General features: G+C 35.6%; 2 protein-coding genes across 5 annotated transcripts; both read left to right on the forward strand.

The window, feature by feature from the left end:
* Positions 1-774: 774 nt before the first annotated feature.
* On the forward strand, positions 775-13,761 carry LOC18047633 (BAG-associated GRAM protein 1). 4 transcript variants are annotated; one of them, XM_024188138.1, is made up of 18 exons: positions 775-1,400; positions 3,376-3,426; positions 3,592-3,689; positions 4,360-4,435; positions 5,295-5,423; positions 5,535-5,581; positions 6,729-6,852; positions 6,969-7,085; positions 7,255-7,284; positions 7,408-7,507; positions 9,814-9,920; positions 10,868-11,011; positions 11,100-11,204; positions 12,094-12,240; positions 12,452-12,505; positions 12,826-12,889; positions 13,161-13,222; positions 13,347-13,761. In XM_024188138.1, the coding sequence occupies exons 1-18, from the start codon at positions 1,209-1,211 to the stop codon at positions 13,464-13,466; spliced, it is 1,767 nt and encodes a 588-aa protein (XP_024043906.1). In that variant the 5' UTR covers positions 775-1,208; the 3' UTR covers positions 13,467-13,761. The 4 variants fall into 4 exon arrangements, with proteins under 4 accessions (XP_024043906.1, XP_006442786.1, XP_024043907.1 ...); XM_006442723.2 differs by having other exon boundaries at positions 775-1,394; XM_024188139.1 differs by having other exon boundaries at positions 775-1,394; positions 3,385-3,426.
* An 8,259-nt stretch (positions 13,762-22,020) lies between these two features.
* On the forward strand, positions 22,021-24,037 carry LOC112099927. The gene is made up of 3 exons (XM_024187459.1): positions 22,021-22,405; positions 22,456-22,725; positions 22,968-24,037. Exons 1-3 carry the CDS (start codon positions 22,021-22,023, stop codon positions 24,035-24,037), a joined length of 1,725 nt encoding a protein of 574 aa, XP_024043227.1.
* Positions 24,038-24,438: the final 401 nt, after the last annotated feature.

Here is a 24,438-nt window from a genome sequence, read left to right on the forward strand (position 1 = left end):
ATCGACAAAAAATCTGATGAGAAAATTTTCCACCAACTTTGATATTGTCTTATATCCACTATGTTTCCCAAATCATATTTTTATCTTGATTCCAACTCTTGGTTATTTTACTATATATAAAAAAAAAAGAGAGAAAAAAACTCTGGATTATTTTAATAGACAAACAATCTTGAATATAGATAATAAGAAATTAACAATGTTATCCCGCGAATTTCACCCTCTAATCAACAAGTGCATCCTCAATATTAAAATTTGCACGTTTGCTTAGAGAATACTTAAAAAGAAAAAAAAAATTGAAATTAAATATTGATGGTCAAATTTGGACCATGAAGCTAAATTATTGCTTAATAACAATCCAATAATTGCACAAAAAATTAGAAATTTTAGTACCATCATTTAAAATAGATTTTCCGTTTATCGAATCAAAAACCTGTACAAATACTATATTAATTTTTTAGATAGTAAATAAATTTTTGGGTTTATATTTAGAAAACAATTTAAAAAGAGAAAATTATTAATATTGTTATTAATAAGTTTTATCGATTATTTTTTGTTATACATCACCACACGTATTTTAAGACATAATATCAATTATCTACAAGATCATCATAAACAATTTATTTTCTCTATAATTATTAATGAGGTCAGAATTATAAATCATTGAACAAAATCAGGAAATATCCCACGTGGAATTTATTAAAAAACCAGAAATTAAAATATTTAAATATTATTGAATCGTGCTTGGAAACTCAGTCTACACGCCGTCTCCTTCCATGCATAAAATTCAAAGTCAGTTGAAGTTTCTAATGTCCAGGTTCAAATATACCCCCAACATTGTACAAAACTACAGCTAACATATATTGGTACAACCGTAAATTAGGCGAACGAAGATGAGGATATTTTCGCCACAAAAAAACCTCACCGGTTTCCATCTCTGGCTCTTTCTCCATTTTCATGTGTTAAATGTCGCCCTTCAAAGTACAACGGTCCAATTTTCTCTCTGACTTTCTTTTTTATTTATTTATTTTCTTATTCTGTTTCTTTTTTTTTTCAATTAATTTCTCTCCGAACAAACAAAACCCTTAAAACCCCCATTTGAATTAATTTATTCGAAAATTTTAAATTAAAAGTAAGAGAGGAGGTCGAGTTGGAGTTAGAGGTAGACGAAGAGAAAGAGAAAGAGAAAGAGAAGGTCCAAAACGACAGACATGATGATTGAAACGGCAATGGAGATTCTGGTACCATCGTGGTGGGAGATTCAAGTGACGGTGGCTGCGTCGCTGTGCGTGATCGCCTCCTATTGGTTTTTCTTTTCTAAAACCGGAGATTTCGGCGTTGACCGATCGCAGCTTGTTGAGAATTCTTCAATTAGTGCTATTGATGATAAAGACAAGGTCAAAGTAATTTTATTTTTTCACCTTTTTTTTCTGTTTACTTTTAATCTTTTTGACGCTGCTGAGTTTTGATATAAATGATGAGAATATTTGAAGTGTTAACTTTTTTCGAGGGATTAGCTTTGTCTGAGTGTTGAAAGATTGATGAAAATGGGCCAAAAAAAATTGAGGTGAATTTGATGCTTGTATATGATTAGGCAATTGGGTAGAATAATGAAAAGGAGTCTTTGATTATTTGTTAATAGAGAATTATGAATGTTCCATTAATTAATAACCTCCTCTGCAAGGAAGATTCTTGACAATTCTAGGAGCATGTTTGGGGTTTGAGGTACTGTGGCTTTTTATCCGAAAGTTGCTGTTGGTTGGAATCAGCAACTGCAAGTACAATTTAATTTTAGTTTGGATATATTTTTTGGACTCAAGGTGCAAAGACATTTCATTTTTTCTACTTTATTTTATAGAATAGGAAAATTGTAATAAATTCAGTTTATTTAAAAATTATTTATTTTTTCTTATATGTAAGTTAATTATGAAATGCTATTCTATTTCTTTTCTAGAATACCCGATATTTTCTTTTCGATGCCAAAGTGTTAAATTTTCATAGAGCTTAGATCTTTGTATCAGTAACGTGATGGTTATCAATTCATTTTGGATAGCGGCTGTCCTCTGTTTGTTTCATATTTTATACGATTGATAGTGCTTTTTTGAAGGAAAATAAATTGAGAAAGTTTCTTCCTCTTTATTTTTTTTTTAGGGTCACTGATCTAGTATGTTATTATAGCTCCCAACTATGAATGAAAGTTGGGGGAAGTTTGATCTTTGCAGAATAAATCAAGAAAGGGAACATTATTGGATTTATTTTTATATGTGCATATACATTACAATGGTCCGGAGATTGATACAAATCATCTCATTATTCTTTGTGGAAAATTCTTTAGTGGATTTTGCTTCTGTTATCATTTAGTTTTGGTTTAATTTAGGTTTATGAAATTCAAAAAAGGTTTACGAAAAAAGAATACACCGTCTAGGGCTTTGATAGGTTAGTGGTTGATAAATATTATCTCTCAAGTAAATCTGGATATTACCAAACTCATATGCCACTGTGCTTTCAAAGTTAAGCATAAACATAACAGCTGCAAACATACACTAAGGCTTGTTTCAGTTTAGAAATTGGAGGGAGGCTCGTGATAAATTTCCTTTCTTTCAAGGGATATATCTAATGAATTTTAACACATCAGGGTTGAGTTTTATAAAGTTGTAATGTATAGGTGGTCGGTGATATTTACCCAAATATGAATTGTATTTTTAATTTTATGTAATACCTGTGTGATCTTGTATGTGATTGTGCAGCTTGGTGTCTAATTCACTACAATTAGGGAATCTTTTTCTCTTTGAGCTTTGGTTATTCATTATTTGTTTGATTCCTATCTTTATAATTTCCATGCTGTGTAATGTGATTGATGCATGAAAAGTGACAGTTGTCTTTCATGTTTAATAATATATTTTGGTTTTTGGTTGCCAAAAAACACAGGAAAGGGAAAGTTATTGATTTCTGTGTATTACCAATTTTGTAATTTGGGGCCAAAATCGTAACTAAATTGGCCAAGTATATTTGTTTGTCTTAGTTTAGACCATAGTTATTACAAGACTCTATGAAATAGTGTGCTTCACTTTTTATAGAAAGAGAATGAAGGACAAATCTCAAGATATTGGTTAGCAAGCAGATAACAGAATTTCTGTTCTTTCTTGCACGCGAAAAATTTTAAGTTTGAGGCTTTACAATCATCTTCTTCAATGCAGCGTGTTATTTTTTCTTGGTTTTGCAAGTCAAGACCACATTGCTGAAGCTGTTGAGTTTTACATTGTCCTTTAACTTCAAGATTGGAATTCCAGTTTGCTGTAATAGGCTACTCTGCGTGGCACTTGTTTCATCCAGTAATTTTCCACTTCTTTGACATGCAGTTCTTCACTTATTTTGTAGATGGTCCAGTTTAAAGGAGACCCTCAAACCAATTCTGCATATTTAATTAAGGTATCTTTTCTTTTTGATCTTGTTTATGCTTTAATCTGGTATATGTGAAGCTGTAAATGAATTCAATCATCTGCAAGTTTTCATAGGATTAAATATTATGTCTTGACCAATGTTATGGAATCTCCTTTGGTTTGAGAACAAGATTTTGTTTGCCCTGTTTTTCAGTTGGAATTGTTGGCAGCTAAGAATCTCATTGGTGCAAACTTAAATGGCACATCAGATCCATATGCCATCATTACTTGTGGTTCAGAAAAACGATTCAGGTTATTTGATCTATCTTCTGCTTGTTCACATTTTTCTTAATAGGTGATTATTTCCAACTGATTCGTTGAATTTCTTTCACGATTAGATCTTTCAGTTCCTCAGGTTATTATTGTTAGATTTCGGTGCCATCACCAATTTGCATTTATATTTAATTGTTATTTGGGAACATGAGAGAGTATAACTGTACAATGAGGGTTTTAAGAAATTGTGGTACCATTTAGACTGAAAGTTGGGTAACTTGATCCTGAAGATTTAATGAAGGTATATGGCTAGGCTTTTGTGTTTTATTTTATTATGCATGTTTAATATAAGCTCCTCAAGTTACTTGGGAATGTTCCTGCTTGATTTCATACTTGATCTGTTTGCATCTTTAGAAATGAATGGGGGCAAACGTTTCATTTATTAATGGAGTGCATGAATATGAATTGTGTGCTAGTATGTGATTTTTAAATAAGAGATGGGACAGTTGAATATTAAAAAGAACTTGTTAGTTGATCAAAATCAGGAATTGCAACTAATTTATTTACGTTTTAAATGGTAAAATACTTTCATGCTTTAGTAAATGTCCTCTTATTTTCTTGTGATAAATGTTTGGTTGGTTTTATACTGTGTAGTTCTAACTTTATTGTGCCTGCAGTTATAAAATTTCTTCTTGTGTTGTTGGTGCAGTTCAATGGTCCCTGGTTCCAGAAATCCAATGTGGGGAGAGGAGTTTAATTTTTCTGTTGATGAGCTTCCTGTTCAGGTTCCTGTTATGATTCACCATTTTTACTACTGTTTCTTGTTTGGGTTAATTATTGATTGACTTAGTGGTTTCAGTTGCTGAATGATGGAGATCATTGTTGTGAGTCTAGTTCTGGTAAAGATGTTTAATGTATAATAGTACAATTTATCAAATGCCACTAAGAGACAGTGTGATTCTGAGCTGACTGCATGGCCCTCGGTTTATGCCTTGCATGTAAAAGCTTGGCCAATAAGTAAAAGTTTTGTTCTTTGAGAATTTATGCATGCACTTGTGGTCTAATCTCATAAATATTATTGGCAGATCCTTGTTTCTCTTAAGACACATTCAAAATATTTTAATTGTTTTGTTTATTGTCATTTAGTGCCCAAAATGAGTTTGTTCCGTTACCTGATGCATTGATCAGATCCTTGGACCTAACCCATTTTGTTTAAATGATATTTAAAGTTACTGGTGAAAGTAATCTCTTCCTTTTATAATATTTATATTTCCTTGATGGTCCATAATTGTCTATATCAGCGTGTCTCTTTTTGTGCAGTTGATTTGTGATTAAAATCAACTTTTTCAAATTGATTTGGCGCTGACTATTGTAGTTATGAATGACATACTGATATGGTGTGATGTTGTAGGGGTGGTTGGATAGGTTTTGTATGGATTATTTCCCTGCCCTTATATTTTTGTCCTTTTGATTTTCTTTGTGGACAACAGGTTCACTTTTGTATTTGGTTACTTTCTTCAATCAATGTATAATTGTCAATTTTTTCCTAAAATAGAAAATCCGATGTGTAGCGAGAGATCCTGTGAATTTTTTTTTTGGTTGTTTCATTCAATATACTAATAGCTTTATCTACTGCCCTGACAGATTATTGTTACAATTTATGACTGGGATATAATTTGGAAAAGTACTGTTCTTGGTTCAGTGACTGTGACAGTTGAAAGTGAAGGCCAAACTGGTGCAGTGTGGTATACTTTAGATAGCCCGTCTGGGCAGGTAGTCCTCTTTTGTAAATTGTGTAATGTTATTTTAGTATTTTCATTATTTGTTGTCCTTTTCAGTTTTGCTCATTTTATGTAATAACCAACCAAAATACCATTTTATCAGGTGTGTCTACATATTAAAACAATTAAACTGCCTGTAAATGCTTCCAGGTATCTTTTGATTCATTTTTTTGTCCTTTTTGCTTTTGTTTGTACTGTTTTTCATTTGTATACAATATTTAGACCCCTACACTAAAACATTGGCCTGTCATTGTGTAGACAGTTTTTTCTTCTTTAATTAATCTCTGCTAGAACTTCTACCATAAGGAATTCTGGAATTATAATTTTCTTTTAATCTTTTACATGTTGGGGTTGGTCAATAATGTTATAACTCATTTTAAGAAATCTTTTCAAGAATGTTTTCATGGGTGATCTCTTGCTTCGCCCTGTACGGTAAACAGTGTTTTGAATATTTCTTGATGGTTGCTATTTTGGTGGTTTAGCGTTGGAAAGAGTAAAGGAGTGTCTGGGATGATTAGTTAGAATTAGAAAGTGTATAAAGGAATGTTTAAAAAGGATAAAGAGCGAAGGAGGGTTGAAAAATGATAAAGAGGGTTCTTTGTATGGTTTCTTGAACTTTTCCTATGTCTTAGATCCTGTGCATCTGTGTCTTTTCCTATAATTATCTGAGCAGGCAATAGCATTGATATATTTCTGATATTGTGTCTGACCTTGGGGTCAAGTTCTGGACATTTCTGTTTTCTCTTGCATCCTATCTACAAGGGGGAATCTGGAGTTTTTGGGAGAGGAAGTGAGATTTCTGCATTTATAGTTAAAAATGTGGTTTTTTTGTCAATATTATTTTTTCTTGGATCCTCTGTATTTATGCTTTTTTTTCCCCTAAAAGTATCTGAGCAGGGCAGTGACAATGTTCTATTTCAGATATTGTGTCTGGACTTGGTTTCAAGTTAAGGACATTTCTGTTATATCTTGGACCCCATCTACAAGGGGCAATCTGGAGTTTTTCGGGAGAGGGAGAGATATTTCTGTATTTATAGTTGAAAATGTGGTTTGTTTGTACTTTGTTCAATATTATTCTGCACCGATAGCAAACTTTTAATTGACCTATCTTAAAATTTAATTATTTATTTATCAACTTCTTGTGCACGATAAATAAGATTATGTCACATTGTTTTCCCTTTTAAATCTGTATGATACAGAATTATCTGATTGCCCATTCACTGCAAAATTTGGTGGACCTCTGTTGTTACCATTGTAATTGCTCTCAAAAGTATGACAGAGTAGTATTCACTGGCAGGGTAATGAATGGATATGCAGGAGCCAATGCTCGAAGAAGGGCTTCCTTGGATAAACAAGGGCCAACAGTGGTTCATCAAAAACCAGGGCCTCTGCAAACAATATTTAATCTCCTTCCAGACGAGGTCAGTTGCACAGCAGTCATGACTTGGTAGAATTATTTACCTCCTCAGCTTATAGCATTTGAAACCTTTGGATTATGGATATGAATGAATCCTTAATTTAGTGATTCTGCTTACAGCTTGTGGAACATAGTTACTCTTGTGCACTTGAGAGGTCATTCTTGTATCACGGCCGTATGTATGTCTCTGCATGGCACATATGCTTCCATTCTAATGTCTTTTCAAAGCAGATGAAGGTTAGTTGGTATTTCTTTTATGCCATTTGCTAAGTTATTTTTAACTGTTTTTTTTTTCTCTTAAGAATATTCTGATAGTATTTACGGCATACCCATGAAGAATCTTACTAATTGATTGGGCATGATTGGTAGTTGCATGTTTTAATGCCGTTTTGTTTTCTTTTGGCAGGTGATTATACCAATTGGAGATATTGATGAGGTAATTTCTTTCAATCTTTTTCTTTTGAAGATATCTGTCAGAAAATATTTTTTTATCCAGTGCCTACTGCCTACGGTGTGATAAATGATATGAAGTGCTTATATAAAAAGTTTCTTTATGTAGATACGGAGGAGCCAGCATGCATTCATTAATCCTGCTATAACAATTATTCTCCGGATGGGTGCTGGTGGGCATGGCGTACCTCCTTTGGGAAGTCCAGATGGTGAGTGGCAATTTCCTTTTTTGACAATGCTTAAAAGGTTTGTCTATACATTTTTTTTTTAATTTGTTTTCCTTCAAATTTTTTCCATATCTGGAAGAGAATCATGCTTTGGGCTTGCACTTTTGATTCTCAGCATTTTTTCAATTGAGTCAGCATGCTAGTGATAAAATATGTGCAAGCTTTTGAGTGCTGATTTGGTTGATGTATTTGTGTGTTATAATCTGAAACATAGATCTACTTTTATGATGTCACTTCTGTGTACTGGAATCACCTTTTTTGGTTGGGGGGGGGGGGGGTGTGGATGATGCGTTAGTTTGGTTAGTTAGTCATAGCAAATAAGCATCTTCATTCTGTGATTGATGGGGATCAACCCTATGTTTGACAAATTTCTGTTTTGGAATTTTCCCTAAAAAAAGGAATAACACCATTGCAGTTAAAAGTTTGGGGAGAATATAGTTCCTTTCCGGGAGGAGGTTGGAGATGCTAGTGTCCCATCTATCTTTGACATATTTTGTATAGCACAGAATTTTTTTTTCACTTTTCTGCTTTCTCAGTGGACAGCTGGTCCACTCCTTGTAATGATTCTTCATCATTAATATAACATACAGTTTCTTATTCAAAAAAAAAGAAAGAAAAGAAAGAGAGTTTGGAGATGCTAGCTGCAGTAAGAATGTTTACTGAATATTAAAGATAGAGGAGAAAATTAGACATAGAGGATAAATTAGACACTTTTCAACTTTGTCAAATTCAAGGAGTAATTTAAATGATGGGTAGATAATCTTCATTTTATCTATTCATTTCTTTGTTTCTTTTTTCTTTTTAAAACATTTTTCAGCTGGTCCATACTTGTTCTCTTTGGAAGTTTCGTGAGTGTATACTCAATTATCTACTTTATGTTTGATAGAGGAATAGGAATGGAAGAGCAGAGTGTGGGAGGATTCAAAGGATTTAGCTTAAAAGTAAAGAGTTTTTTTCTTCATTAAATTCTTATAATGAAATTATTCGAAGAATTGTATGATTGTTGTAGTGTGTTACCTACCATACAGGCACGTTAGAGGTTTACTGAGTTCATTTTCAAAGTATATAAAGGATATACTGTTGATTTTGATCCACTGGACAGGTTGGTCTCAAGTTTGAAATGATATATTCAGGTTTTGTATTTTGCAAGGGAGAGAGATATTTTGTTAGAAAAACTGTTGATTGTTGGTAAAATATAGTGTTACATAGCAGAGTAAGGGTATTTGTTATTTCAGATTCATGGTTAAATCTTGTTTTTATGACATGTCGATATTTAGCTTGTTCTTCGTCAATTTAAAGTGTCTTATGCTATATCTGGATTTATATTTATTGAAACTTCTCCATTTTAATGGTTTTTTCCCTTTTGACTTTGAAGTGCTTGTTCAAACTGGAGTGGATTATAGATGCTTCATCAGATGTGTTGGCAAAGCTTTACTTTTGTGGCACTAATTTCAATTGCAAACTTTGCCCTGATTTTTAACATGTTTTATTTCAGCTTGCAAATAGTAATGAATCATGTCATAGGATTCACTTAGTAGACTTGAGTGCATGAAGATTCTGAAAAAGTGCCCCACTCAGTTAGAATCTTGATTGCATGTAAGGTTCACCCTAATTATGAATTTAGCTAACTTTCCTGTTACTTCCTTTTTTAATTAGTTTTTTTTGTATAAGAATGTGTTTGATTTCAATAATTGTGGTGTGGTATTTGTGTGTCCTGATGCAAGTTTGTAAACTGTTTCACTCTTCTTAAGTTTGAACTATCCTTGCTTGATATGCTAGCATTACATAATGCTGCCTCTGAATAATTATGTTTCATTGCTTTCCCTTAGGGCTTCAGTGGTTGCTCTGTAAAAATTCTGAATCTGATGTGCAGATTGATATTTTGATTTAAATGAAAAGTTACATTTAAATACACCAGCTCTCACTTTAGAAATTTATCGAGTATTCTCTGAAATATGCCCTTTTTAAGGTTACTGTTATGCTTGTGTTTCAAATGTCATGTCGGTGTAAAACACTAGGTCAATTTCTTGTTTGTTGAAAATCATGCACTTCTATGATGACTGGAGTGTATTGTAATATATTTGAATATGAACTTCCATTTAAAACATCTAATTATCGTACGAACTAATATCCAGTGTATTGGCTTTCCTTGATGGGTGTTATTATTACTTTTGTGTTCTGTTTAGGTTATTGAATAGTGGAACATCATGTGTGATTTGGATGCATTTTCAGTTTGATCTGAGTTGTTGAGGTTTCTTTTTGGCCTTTATTTTCTCTTTCATTTTCAGGTAGGGTCAGATATAAATTTGCATCATTTTGGAACAGGAATCATGCCTTGAGACAATTGCAACGTATTGCAAAGAACTATCATAAAATGTTAGAGGCTGAGAAGAAGGTTCGTTCGTATTGCTTCATGAATCATTGTGTCTGTAACTTTTATCATTATTGACCTTTACAACTCTAATCTTGGTTATCAACTGTATGGATAAAATGGTCATCGTTTAAAATTGTGAAGAGGTCTGACACAAATCGCTAAGTGGTTCCTAACCCCATAATGACTATGGAAATAAGTAGATTCACATAGTTCTTTCCAACTTGTTGAAGTTAAAATATGAATGCATGGGGTTTCATTGTCTGGTATTTACTAAGAGTCGTATCATCAATGAGCTGTCTTTCCGAGTTCTTGATTTAGCGAAATAGAACTCTTATACTGGGTTTTTAGTAATACAATACTTCTGGTTTATTAGTAATATAATACAGAAACAATGTAGATATTATATTTCCTCTCTGTTGTCTATATAGCTCTTTTTCTCTATTGCTGCTACTAAAACATCTCACACACTTCTCATGTGGCAGGATGTACCCCTTTACTGGAGTTCATTCACTAATGTTGAGAATAAAACATACATATTAAAAAAAAATATGTACATATTTTGGCACATCTATAAACTGCTAAGTAGTCATGGCTTTGTCAACACATTTTTAAGACGCCCACATTTAATTACCACCATAGAAAGGCCAAAGTTCAACTATTGTGTTCTATTTTAGAAGTTAAAGTCAGTCTCTTTAATGTTACTAACAGTGAAGGAGTTTTCTATCCTGTTGTGTCAGGCATTGATGGTTGTCTTCCTTGTTGGAATTGATAGTTTTTTCAGTTTTGCTGAAACTTTTGGTGTCCGAGCTGCTACACTTATTTTGGGCATATGTCCTGACAAGATACATCTAACCCATTTGAAATGGGATTAGGATCAGATCTTGGATATGTATTTTGCTGAACTTTTTCTGTGACTAGTATGATTTAATGAAGAAAAAAGTTAATTCAATCTGCTTGCTGCTGTATAGGAGAAGGCAGAATCGGCGTTGCGTGCACATAGTAGCTCCATTAGAGGTAGTAGAAGGCAGGCTAAGATTGCGGAAGAAACAGTCACCAAACCTGAAAAGCTTCAACCTTTTATCAAAGAAGAGGTTCTTGTTGGTATATACAATGTACGCATCATCTTTTTCCTTCTTTCATGGTCTATGAATTTTTAAGTTGTGTTATTACCATTATAGAATGCATTAATGTATTTTGCAGGATGTTTTCCCATGCACAGCGGAACAGTTCTTTACTTTATTGTTTAGTGATGATTCTACGTTCACAAATGAGTATCGTGCAGCTAGAAAGGATACTAATCTTGTTGTAAGTCCAAGTCCATTTTTTGAAATCATAGACCCTAGAAAATTGTTTCTTCCTTTTGTATTCTCTATATTTGATCAACGCATTTTTCTTTACCATGAAGAAAAAGAACAAAAGAGCTTCTCATGGTAATGCATTTATGATTTAAGGAATATCCATGTTGATATGTTAAAAAGGATTACGAGCTAAATCTTTAAAGGATGCAAAAGTACCTTAAACACGGTGCTGATTATATAAGTACCTAAATTGGATATGGAAGTTTATATGTTGCATACCTGGTTTAGGCATTCCAGCCAGTGGAATGTCAAGGATAATTAAAACATATGTTAAATTATAGAAAAGAAGATTGTTTGGAAAGGATATTTCCCATTTTTCTTTTATATCGTTGGCAGTTAGGATTTGCACATTCTAGAGTTAAGCTTATTAGAGGCATTAGGACTAATGCTGAGCTGGTAGTGCTCTCCATGATGTCTAGGACAACGGTTCCTTAAAAACCAAATTATGGAGGAAACAACGTTATGTATTCTGATGTAGGACTTGGAACCTTGTTTGGTTAGCACTGAGTATTGCTTCTGTTTGTTCTAATTATCCTGTGTACACTGTATGGACTACTTGTGAAGTTCAGATGATTATATTAGCCCAATTGCTAGTTCAATGGGCAAATATTGCCTCAAAAGGCCTGCTCTTGTCCATCCAAATAGAGCTTCTGTTTGGGGTTCGGGGTTGATAAGGGTCCGGGTAAGCAGTTTTGTTTCTGATGATTATCCATATGGATCACTTATCCTTCCAGTTCCGTGTGCTTTTCCATCTAAGAAGAAGATTTTATTTCTGGATTCTGAATATCGGTTGGTTGATATTGAAATATTTGCTTACTATCTCATGCTTTATCCAGATGGGACAGTGGCATGCTGCAGATGAATATGATGGTCAAGTAAGAGAGATCACATTTAGATCTCTCTGTAACAGTCCCATGTGTCCACCTGACACAGCCATGACGGAGTATCAGCATGCAGTTTTATCACCAGATAAGAAAATATTTGTAAGGCTATCTGTCTCATTGCCTTAATTTTTGGCAACATTGATAATGTGCTTGCCATTGTTTTTTCTTATTTATTATCTAATAGTTTTAAAAAATTTGCATTGTTATTATTTCTGTCTTATTATCTTCAAATGGCACCTTGCTTGTTAAAATCTGACGTCAATGATTTTTTCTTGTAAATTTTGGATTAAACATGTGTCTTTTCTTTTAGGTTTTCGAGACAGTCCAACAGGCACATGACGTTCCATTCGGGTCTTACTTTGAGGTATGAAATATTTTTCTATTTGGACATCATACTTTTGGTTCACATTTCTTATTAGATGTCAATGTTAATTGAATTAAACAAGACAAGTTATTTTGTTTTATTTTATTATGTTAAAAAAATAAATAAGTAGAACATCTGATATATTTAAAATTTGTATGGTCATCATTACTTTTTTTCTGTGCTAAGATAGGTGAACCAGCATTTTCCAAAATATTTTAGCGTAACGTGTTTTCTGGTTGTATTTCCTTGCTTAGAGGGTTGTAACCTATAAGAGAAATATTCCACTTTGTTAATGCAATGTAATTGTTCTGCTGTATCAGATTCATTGTCGATGGCATTTGGAGACCATTTCTGAAAATTCCTCTACTATTGATATTAAAGTGGGTAAGTTTTGGTTTGATGTTCATCTCTTTGACTATCTTTTCCTATTGCTGTGATGATTTTTCATGCCCTAATAATGGTTGAAACAAGCTTGCATCAAGAATTGTCGTGGCATCCTGTGAGGACACAGAAGCATGTAAATTAATGCTGAAGGTGTTAGAATCTTACTGTTGCATTGCATTGAACCTGTGGGTCAAAATATTGAGCAACTCCAACCTTGCTTTTCTTTTTTAATTCTAGTGCTTGGAATTTACTGTTTGTGCAATATCTGCAGGTGCACATTTTAAGAAATGGTGTGTCATGCAATCCAAAATCAAGACAGGTGCTGTTAACGAGGTTGGTACTCTAATTGTACAATTTTCCTTATTAATCTTTTCTTTATTACAATGAAAAATGAACTCCATAATTTTTGAAATATGAATGAATTTAGTAAGCAATGAATTCTTTTGTTCTATGCCAGTACAAGAAAGAAGTTGAACTGATGTTAGAAACGGCACGTTCATATATCAAGACACGTACTTCCGGTGGCGAGACTAACAACCAGTCGTCCACTCCATCTGTAACTCCAGATTGTAACTAGTAGTGCAACCGTATCAGATCCAGTAATTTATGTTGTTGTAGCAGTCCCCATTTTTGAATGTATAATACACACGCACACACACATATATATACACACAGCCCAAGGTCCCTCGTGATGGTGATAGTGTCATCATCTTACCTTGTGCGCTGATGTAGTTATTCGCTGTGTAATGGCGATTTGCATTTTTTTCCCCCTCGTTATGTAACTGGATTTCTCCTCTAGTGTAGCAGCAATCCCAGATGAGAAGATGAAGTTTGTTTTGATCCGATGTAAATAAAAGGTAAGTTTTCAAGTACTAGGTGTTCTATCACAAATTTGAGACAGATGATATTACAAAAGTGGATTACTAATATTTTGTAACTACATTGTATGTATGTATATTGTCCATCTATCACATCCTTATTTTTAGAAACAGAGTTGCCTGCCACCCTTCGGTACCTTGCGGCTAATGTATCTCTTGAAAAAATTATATTTTGGAGCTGTGAAAATAGTAGAAGTTTGCCTGGTGAGTGCATAAGCTCCACCATCTTCAAGAGTTAAAACAATTTGGCAGTGTGATCATCTTTTTGTCTTCCCCAATGGAGGAATGCCGTCTATGAAACTGGGAAATCTCGTCATAAGTTGTGAGAAACTAGAGGCTCTGCCCAACGGCTTGTACAAGCTGACTTCTCTTCAACATTTTTAGTACTGGAAAATCTGATATTGGCATGCTTCCCCAGAGGATGGCTTTCTCCGGCAACTTTGATTCACTCGAGCTTCAGGTTCTGGAGATTCGCAAAGCACTGTTCGAGTGGGGACTGCACAGATTCGGCTATCTCAGACGACTTTAAATCCGCAGAGTATGTGACGATGTGGTGTTCATATCCAGTAGAGAAGAAAGGAATGAGGATTCCTTCCTCTCTAGCTGAACTGGTGATTTCCAACTTTCAAATCAGAAACGCCTGATTGTCCGAAGCTTAAGTATATTTGAGGAGGGTCTTCCCACACCACCCCCCCCCCCCCCCCCCACCCCCCCCAAAAAAAAAAAAAACCACCCCCACTTTTGCAAATACTTATTGGGAAAAGAGGATGAAGAACAATGTTGGCACTTCATAGCAGGAAAATTGCGTGCCCATTGCCCCCAAAATGCCCAAAATATGCCATTATTCCTCTTTAATTTTATACATGCATACTTTAAAAAAAAATCAGAAAAAGTAAGAAAATATTCTCAATTAAGTATTCTCAGGCAACGAATCGAGTATACTTTAGCTTCAATTGAACCACAGCCAATTAAGTCCCCTAAATAATTTTGGACATCTTTCATGTAAGTTGGGTAATGACTCGAGGATACTCAACCTTAATTGAACCATGATGACTAAATCCCTAGAAAAAAAAATTCTTGACTTCTTTAATCACGATAGATAACGAGTTGAACATATTCGACCTCAATTGAACCATGATCAATTAAGTCTCCTAAAAAATTCTCGATTTCTTTCATGGAAGTCTAGTGATGAGTTGGGTATACTTGACCTCAATTGAATCATGACCAATTAAGTCCCCTAAAAAATTCTCGACTTTTTTCATGGAAGTTGGGTAATGGGTTGAGTATATTTGATTTCAATTTAATCACAACCAATTAAGTCCTCTAAAAAATTTGAGACGTTTTCATGGAAGTCCGATAATCCTAGCCTTCGTTTGCATCAATAAGTAATCATCTTCCAAGATATGCAATAATTATTAAAAAAAAAATAGTAGCATTTGCAGCAACTATAAATTATCCAACAAACGTCAAATACAATGTCATCTCATAACGATTATCAAAGTCATCATTATACTATTTTGGCAGGGAAAATCCTTATGAAATAACTCAGGATAGTTTTTCACTTGCTCCAAGCACTGTAGCAATGTTCCAAAAACTCTAAGACATCTTAAAGACTATATGCCATCCACAATTCTCTATCAAACCCTAGATAGACAAACAATTTTGAATTTAGTACATGTTTAAACAACATTAAGAAAATAAATAAGCATAAATTAATGGCAATAAAGAAATGAATACAGAGAAATGAGACACTTACATATAAATAAGCATAAATTAATATTTGACCTATTAAATAGGCTTACTCGACTCATGCTTAACTTACTCATAAATTTACTTGACTTCTACTCAACTTGTTCAGAGACTTGTTCCATTAATTACTGAATTATTCTGTACTGCTCAACTAATTACCTTACTTATACTTTACTACTAGGCTTCCTATTACTGGACATATTTCTCGACTTCCTAACTGACTTACATCATAACTTACTCAAATAATTTCAGTTTTTGCTAGACTAGATACTCAACCTATATGACTTCTTGCTCGACTATGTAATCAACTTAATCAACTCTTTTCCTTCACTTCTTGCTCAACTAAATAATCGATCTACCCAACTTTGTACTCGACTTTTTCCCAAAATCATTTTTCAATCATCCAAAACTTAAGTTGAATATTTTGGTCTTAAATCCCTACATTTTATGCAATTGTGTGTGCTTGTTTGTGCAAGCACTAAAATGAATAATCTACTATTACAAACTCATAAATTATTAGCAAACATACTTGTAATGAAATGAAATCAAATCCTAAGTACATAAAATGTTTAAGTTTCAAACATACCTTATCCACCACGTAATAATGCAACTACTTTTAATTTTTTAAAGTGTTTATAAATATTTATCAAAAACCTTTATATTGGATTTAAACATACCTTATCCACCACTTGATAATGCACTTTCTTTTAAAATTTTTGAAGTGTTTATATATATTTATCAAAAACCTTTGTATTGGAGGTAAGAGATGAAATGGTGAGAGGGGAGAAAGGCGTGAGAGAGGAAGAATTGTGAGGTGTGAGAAAGTGTTTGAAATGGTGAGGCGAGGAAATGTAGATAGATGGCATTTTTAAGGGTATTTTTGACTTTTACCTCTTTCTTCGAGGAATATGTATGCAATTGGGTAAAATTTTGGTATTTAAGGGCAAATGGGGCATATTCAAATAAAAAAAACTCCTTCTTAGCCAAGCTGGTACCGAGAAGTAAAACTTATGTAGGGGATGGAATTGGAAAGCTAACATAATTTCTCATCAAACAATTATAAAATAACCTTAACTTTCAGGGTACAATTGCAAATGTTTAACAAGCACCATAGAGTTAGGGCTCCTACATACATGTAGTTCACTTGTTTCCTTTCCTCAATTATTTTTTCTTTTTTTAAATATTTTTTCTATAAATTTTAAGATAAAAATAGTTGTAAATTGTGCGATGTCAAGAACAGATAAAATGAAAGCCGTTATCTTTTCTGATTAAAAAGGAAACTGATGGTCTTGAATTTTGGATAATTTGGTTCGACTCAACTGTAGTGCAATTTACCTCAGTTAGTGCAAACAGAGATTATAATACGATTTGCAAAGAAGGGCAGAAAGGTGCAAAAAGGATAAGAGGACGGACAATTTGGCACTTGACATCGCCATAAATGCTAAATGAGTTTTTGATCACTCATAATCAATTATCCATTGAAGGGAATATTGCTGAGCAACAAACAGGAAATAGGGGATTTAGAGGCTGATGACCAAAGGTACTTGGGGTAAGATTTTCTTTATTCTGAGTGGCAATTAGAGGGATTTAAACATCTAGAGATGTGTGTTGTGCGCGGAATGCGGAATCAAGCACACTAAATAATTACTAAAAAATAAAAGACACAAGAATTTACGTGGTTCGATAATTAAACCTACATCCACGGAGGCAAGAAAGAATAATTGTTTATTTAACAATTAATAGAATACAATATTTGAGTAACGAATCTCACTTCCTAGAAACCCAAATATACCCAGTATTCTCACACTCTGCAGGAAAAATAAATTCCCCAGACACACTTCTCTCACTTCTCTCAAAAGCTTAGAAACTTATAAGCTTAACAATTTTGGGATGATTTCAAATGAATGAAATCCTTAACTATTTATAGGAGAAATGAATTACTATGCAAAGAATAAAATAATTGAAAATATAATAAATTATTATTATTATTTTCAATCCATCCCCTTTTTCCATTCTTTCTTTTCGGCTTACAAATTCAATTTGATTTTGCTTCTCCAAAGTTTGCATGCTAGCTGTTGCAAAGTTGGCTTTGGCTGGCGGCTGCTGACTTTTCAACAATGTGTTCTATGAAATGAGTTGAGTGAAGAAGAATATTAGATCTTACGTACATTTGCTGTTTTTTCTAGTAGCTGTAGTTGTATCATTTGTTAAGTATTTACTAAACTACTTGTAATTGTTGACAATAAATTAAGGTGATATTATATATGCTATCATTGTTCGATGAAAAACTTGTATTACTTTTATTATATTTCATAATCAAAGCTCCTTATTCATGGAAGCCACAACACCAAACAAACTAATGTGCACACACTAAGGGAGCCTAAGTAACGTGCCCTACAATATTAATTAGTCACCCCAGCACAATTAACCCATTTATAAAAGTTGTTTGGTTTCTGTATTAAATAATAGTTGGTATTAAGCACTAGCAAAGTTAACATAAAGAATAGAAGGAAATTCAGCGTCTATTTCTTTTATCATCACTACTTTCAAGTTTTGTGGAAGTTTATGTGTAAGTGCAGCGGATCTCATAATCCAAAAATGAAATTATTGGTAAATAAATTGAAAATACTATAATTGAAATCATCACATTAAAAATTAATGCCATTACCAACTCTTGAGAAAAAAAATTCATTATTGTAACTTTCCAACCTTTCGTGATGAAGTTTTCTTCTAATATATATTAAGAATGAAAATGTTATCGAAGACTATTGGCAAGATGAATAGTATAGCTGAATTATTCAATTGGCAACATCATTTTCTTTCTCTATGGAGATATGATTAGCCGCGGATGTTTGCACAAAATTTTATGCGCCTGTGCTAAATAATTTTATTTAACTCTCTTGCCTGTCCTTGAAATAATTTTTCTTGACATCCTGACTTGCTCGTACTTTTAATCATCCGCGGACTTCCATGAAAATTTATAGTTGGTGCATATACTATTATTTTTTAATAATTATTGTATATCTTGTAAGATGATTACTTATTGATACAAATGAAGTCTAGGATTACCGGACTTCCATGAAAACATCTCAAAATTTTAGAGGACTTAATTGGTTGTGGTTCAATTGAAATCACATATACTCAACTCATTACCCAACTTCCATGAAAGTAGTCAAGATTTTTTTAGGGGACTTAATTGGTCGTGATTCAGTTGAGGTAGAGGATACCCAACTCATCACTAGACTTCTATGAAAGAAATCAAGAATTTTTTAGGGACTTAATTGGTCATGATTCAAATTAAAGTCGAGTATACTCAACTCTAACATCGTTAAAGAAGTCAAGAATTTTTCAAGAGACTTAATTGATCATGCTTCAATTGAGATCGAGTATATTCAACTCGTTATCAACACCTTTTATCATTAATTTTAGGTTTTGTCAAAGTTTATGGATAATTACAACGTAATTCATAAACTAACTAAGAAATTATTGGTAATAACTTGAATGAATAATTTAAAAAATACTATATCTGAAATCATCACATAAAAAAAGGAAAAAAAATCAATAGGTTTACCTACTCTTGTAAAAAATTTATTATGGTCCCTTTCCAACTTTTGGTGATGAAGTTCTTCTAATATGTTATATTAAGTATAGAAATATTGTTGAAGATTATTGGCAATAAAATTAGGTGTAGTTTTCTATATGTATGTATGTATGTATGTATGTATATATGTATGTATGTATGTATGTATCTAGGGTGGAAGTTGAAAACTAGGGGTGGGCAAAAAAACCGTGCACTAGAGAAAACCAAACCGAACCGTACCGTTCGGACCGGTTTTAATTTTAAAAATAACTAAAATATATAGTTTGTAAAAAAAACTGAAATATAGGTTCGGTATTCGATTCACTTAGTTGAACCGAAAAACCGAATTATTCTTAGAATTTTATTTAAATAGACATGTGTTAAATTTTAATTGGTTGTGTAAGATAACTAAAATAGACATGCACACACACGATTACGGATATATATATATGTTACAATTTCAGAAATTAGTGATTAAATGTGTTTTGAATACTTTGTATTTATTGTTAATATTTGTAATGAAATTAGGATAAATTAATTGTTGAAAAAAATTATTACATTCATGAGGTCTAATTGGCTAAAATTTAGAAATTCAAAATAGGCCCAATAGGTCCAAAACGGAAAAAACTGAATCGAACCGAACCAAAAAGATCCATTTATATTCAGTTTTTATTCAGTTCGGTTCTTATTTAATTCTTTTTATAAAATAACTGATTTAAATCAGTTCTGCTTAATTTCGATTCGAACCAAATCTGACTGAACTGTGCCCACCCCTATTGAAAACTGTAGTTAGGGAGGCCTCGCCTGTAATTTAGGGGTGGGCAAACCGATTCGAATCAAATCCGAAATTTATTTGGGATTTGGTTTGATTTGAGTTAACATATAAAATTTGAACGGGTTGAAAATTGTAACCCGACGTGTTTTAATTTCGGTTCAGGTTGAATCCGAGCCAATTAAAACCCGATCACGTTGGACCTTTAAAAAAGTTAATATATATTTATAAATCTCTCACCGTTCACTCGCGCACGCCGAAATCCCAATTCCAATTTCAAAATCCCTAAACTAACTGCCAAAGCCTTCGATAATCCCCTCTTCTAATCTTCCTCCACAATAGCAGCACAATCCCCCTCCTAGCGCAACCCACAGACGTCCAGCCGACGCCCACGCTCCGGCTCACTAACCTCACGACTGACTCACTCCTCACTCCGCCGCCCATTCGCTTCCGATCCAGCTGTTGTCGCTTCCATCCCTGCCATCGTCTCCAACGGTTTCCAATCCATCTCTTCAGTTAGTAGATTACTTATTATTTTTTAATTATTGTTATTAATGTTATTATAAACAATCGCCGCATGTTCCTGGTTCATGCTTTCGATTGGTTTGTCTTGAAGCAAATTGTATTAAATATTATTGATTGATGCATGTCTTTCATAGCATAGAGTGGCTTAGATTGGAGCTTTTCTAAAAAAGTGAAAATTTCATTTAATTATTTATTATTCACGGATAAGAAATAGACTTCTTTTTTCTAACGCTATACGTTTGGTGAGCTTTGCTTAGTGTGTTTTAGTTGATAAAAATTGTTGCAAATGTGAACCAATTATTTCGGTTTGGTTTGGGTTAGTATTTGTTGATGCTGAAATCTGCTCGCCCTTGGACCGATCAGATTCTTTCACCAACGTTTATGTTATCGACTGTTTGCTCGAACCACTAAGGCTGGAATCACCCTCCTTTCTCTCATTAGACCTGTGTTCACAAAAATGGGTCAGAGACGCCGGTGGTTTTGCCGGCGTAAACCCTCCGATGCCTAAGTTAGCACAAGGTATTTACGGGAAAACAATGTAATTTGGATTCAAGAAGTTTGTTAGAAATTTGTAAGGAAATGGCCTGGTTGCAATTTGGCAGCGTTTTCCCTCTCTCCGTTTTTCTATCCTTTTCTTCATCGATTTCTTTCTCTTTTATAGCCGCCCTCTGTCTCCCGTTTTCCGTTTATCCTGTATCCCTCCTTTTTCGGGTGGTGGTAGCCCCTCATGGGGCTCTAACTGTTACATTGTGGGCAAACGTGGGTCTCGCGTGCCCTTCAACGGTTCTGAGAAAAGCGCAACTACCGCGTTTCTGTGGGATCGTGTTCCCGCTTTCTTGGGGATGAGTATCGGCTCGGTATATACCTATGGTCGGTATGTTTTCCTGGTTGTACTCATCTTTGGTCGGCTCATGTTTGCTCCCGTGTTCTGCTCGCATCACTTGGCTGAAGCGATCCGTGCTGGGGTGGAAATAGTTGCATGGCCGACCTGGTGCTTTTATGTACTCAACACCAGTCCCTCAGTTTCTGGTCTGGCGAGTGAAATGAGTTAAGAGTAGAAACTGATGGTCAAATCTTACCAACCCGGGGAGCTTCTCATCTGATCTTCTGTTTATTGGAACTGACCTGAGGCATCATTCTTCTTCTGGGGGGTTCCCGACCTGAACATGGGCCTGAATGAGTGTATCCATTGCCTATCTGAGCTTTCATCTAAGTTGGCCTCTTATAACGGTTAGTGACATGGCCTTTTCAGACTCTTCGCATTTGAAATTTGAAACTTGAAACGACGGGCTATCTGTCCTCGATATTTGGTGAGTGAGCTGGCATCTCCCTCACTTAAATGCTTTCATTTCCCTTTTCGCTTCCAATCCCTAGACTTAAATCCTCGTTGTTTCGTTCTATTCGTTCTTCTGTCGCGAGTCAATTCCTACGAACTTCGTTCACACTCTCTGCGTCTGGGACTTCCGTTTGCGGGATTTTACCTTCATCACAGCAACATTATCAGTGCCAGTGTATTCCAGGTACAGCCTTTAACTCCTGCTTTGGTTGTTGTTGATTGGGTTTTGTGTTGCCCCCCTGTTGTATCCGTATATTCGAGTTTTCTTTGTTTTTCTTTTGGGATTCCGATATGTCAAACCGGAAAAGAAAGTTAATTGTTGATGAGGGTGATGAAGAATCAGGGGATTCAGGCCTCAACGTGCCAATACCTATCGATTTCTTAGGTCCCTCCAGTAGTATAGGTCCTTCCCATGGCAGGGATACCCTTGAGTACCCACGCCCCCTGGTTGTCTCTCCCTTCTCCGAACTAGAGTTTGTAAGGAATAGAGGTGGACCTGCGTCGGGCTCTGGTGAGAACCACAGCTATGGTGGGGTTGGGGTCCCTGAAGGAGTTGGTGATGGTGGGGGGAGTAGTTCCGGACCGAGCAGACCCCCTCAGAGAAGACACCTTGGTCATAGGGTGGAGGCAGATTCTTACCCTATTGACTTCACAGTGCGACCACCCAAACTGATCGGTTCAAGCTGAGGAACCTTTACAACATTCCTGCGGATGTTCTCCTGGTAGTTCCTGGGAAAGGTGACATTTTCAGTCGGCCTCCGCGTGGGTATGTGACAATGCATCTGGAGAGCTTCAAATTAGGAGCTCGGCTGCCCCTTCAAAGCTATTTTTCTAAGATACTGGGTGGTATGCACTTGGCCCCAGGTCAGCTACATCCCAACGGGTGGAGGGTTCTCTCGGCTATGTATGTGTTGTGGGAGAGGTGTGGATCAGAGGAGCCCTCCCTTGTTGAAGTGAAGCACCTATACCAGCTGAGGAGTAGCCCGAAGGAAGCAGGCTGGTATTATTTCATGTCGAGCTCTGCGAAGAGGAAACCAATCACCGGCTTCCCCTCTTCGTGCAAAAATTAGAAGAACAAATTCTTCTTTGCTGGGGGAAATTGGTGTCCGGCAGCTCATTCGTTGGGTGGTGATATTTACCTTCCCACGAATTTTGTCACCCCAGGTCGTTCATTTTTTGCCTAAATTCTTAATCAAACTGCCATTTATTGGGTTCTTTAACCTTCTTTGCTATTTCAGAGTCGTGGGGTTTGATCGGGGGGCTTGAGGATCGACCTTTGCTTCAGGTGGAAACGGCTCTATTGAACGCGTCTACCTGCCAAGACCTCTTGTCGTCAACCAATCTGGTCGGGCCGGGCTTAGTCGACATAGCTGTAGGGATGGATAGCAAGATTCTCAGCGCTATGACCAGAAAGCGTGGTCGGACTTCGAGCAGCTCCAGCAATTCTCCTCCTCCTCCTCCAAAGAAGTCCAGCGTCGGCCCTTCTAAGGCTCCTGTTCCTGCTCTGCCCCCTCCCCCACCTCGTAAGAGTGGTAGGGAGAAAGTTGCTGAAAAAAGTTCTGAGGTCAGCACTCGCTCCGGGGATCGATCTTTCCCTCTTTCGGCTCGTGATCAGGGTGATTACTTGACCCCGTATCAGAGGGATTATGGAAAGTCAGTGGGACCGAAAATGGTCCAAGACATTGAGAGTATGAATCTCAATGAATTGGCTGGTTCTGTCCAGAGGGTCTCCTTCAAGCTGGATACCATAGTTTCCTGCTACAAGAACAGGGTCACGCGCCATGAAAGGAAACTCCAAGCTGAAAATCAGGACTTGAAGAAGCGGGTTGAGTCTGCTGATCGGTCGAAGGAGAAGCTGGCCGAGCTGAACAAGCAGGTTACGGAGCTGGAGGAGAAAGTTGCAATTGCTGAGTCCACTACCTCCAAGCTTGAGGGCGAGTTGGGTGACTTGAAGTCTGATCTTCAGGCTGCCCAAAGTAAAAGGGATACTCTGAGGACCGCCCTTGAGGGGGAAATCAAATCCCTGGAGGAACAGCTGGCCGAAGCGAAGGGCAAATCCGCTGACGTGGATGATCGGCTAGATACCGAGTACGACTCTGGAGTTGCTTTCAGCTATAAGTGCATTATGTCCGTGCTCAAAGAAGAATATCTCGAACTGGACATGAGCAAATTAGAGGCTGGAGTGGAGAGGTATATGGCTGAGGTCGGCCAGGGAGATAAGGAGCAGGGTGAGCAGGATCAGGCGGAGGCTCCTTTGGATGGGGTGCAGGAGGGGGGAGCTGGGGGACGTGCTTTTGAAGTGGGATAAGGGTCTGTGCCGCCTCCTCCCAGTATTGCTGATCTTCCACCTCTTGAGATAGCTAATCCTTCACATGCAGAAGCTGTCGACCTTCCTAATCCTTAGGTCTATTTTTGTATAGACTTTAAAGTTCCATTAGTCTTGTAAACAATTAATCATTTATAAAATTTCTAGTTGCTTTCCATTGGCTCTCTTGTCTGGTGTTTGCTCATGGATTTTTTTTTGCAAATTAACTTGACAATTTATCTAATTTTGCCTGCTGGTTCTTTGGTGGACCGAGCAGGAATAGGCATTTATTTGCCTGATCACCACTTTTGTAAAATTATCTACTGGTTTATTGATGACCGAGTAAGAGCAGACATTTGCTTCCCTTGGAGAAACTTTCGTAGAGTTTGCTGTTGGCCTTTCCT

The sequence above is a fragment of the Citrus clementina genome, unplaced genomic scaffold, assembly GCF_000493195.1.
Source record: "Citrus clementina cultivar Clemenules unplaced genomic scaffold, Citrus_clementina_v1.0 scaffold_3, whole genome shotgun sequence".
NCBI classification, from domain to species: Eukaryota; Viridiplantae; Streptophyta; class Magnoliopsida; order Sapindales; family Rutaceae; genus Citrus; species Citrus x clementina.

Excerpts from the sequence above, each read along its gene's own strand:
- LOC18047633 (XM_024188138.1), top strand. The coding sequence starts at position 1,209 with ATGATGATTGAAACGGCAATGGAGATTCTGGTACCATCGTGGTGGGAG. Across the intron at positions 3,427-3,591 it reads ATTCTGCATATTTAATTAAG|TTGGAATTGTTGGCAGCTAA; the intron begins GTATCTTTTCTT and ends CCTGTTTTTCAG. Across the intron at positions 11,012-11,099 it reads TTCTTGTTGGTATATACAAT|GATGTTTTCCCATGCACAGC; the intron begins GTACGCATCATC and ends TGTATTTTGCAG.
- LOC112099927 (XM_024187459.1), top strand. The coding sequence starts at position 22,021 with ATGTCAAACCGGAAAAGAAAGTTAATTGTTGATGAGGGTGATGAAGAA. Across the intron at positions 22,406-22,455 it reads GCGACCACCCAAACTGATCG|TTCCTGGGAAAGGTGACATT; the intron begins GTTCAAGCTGAG and ends TTCTCCTGGTAG. Across the intron at positions 22,726-22,967 it reads GAGTAGCCCGAAGGAAGCAG|AGTCGTGGGGTTTGATCGGG; the intron begins GCTGGTATTATT and ends TTGCTATTTCAG.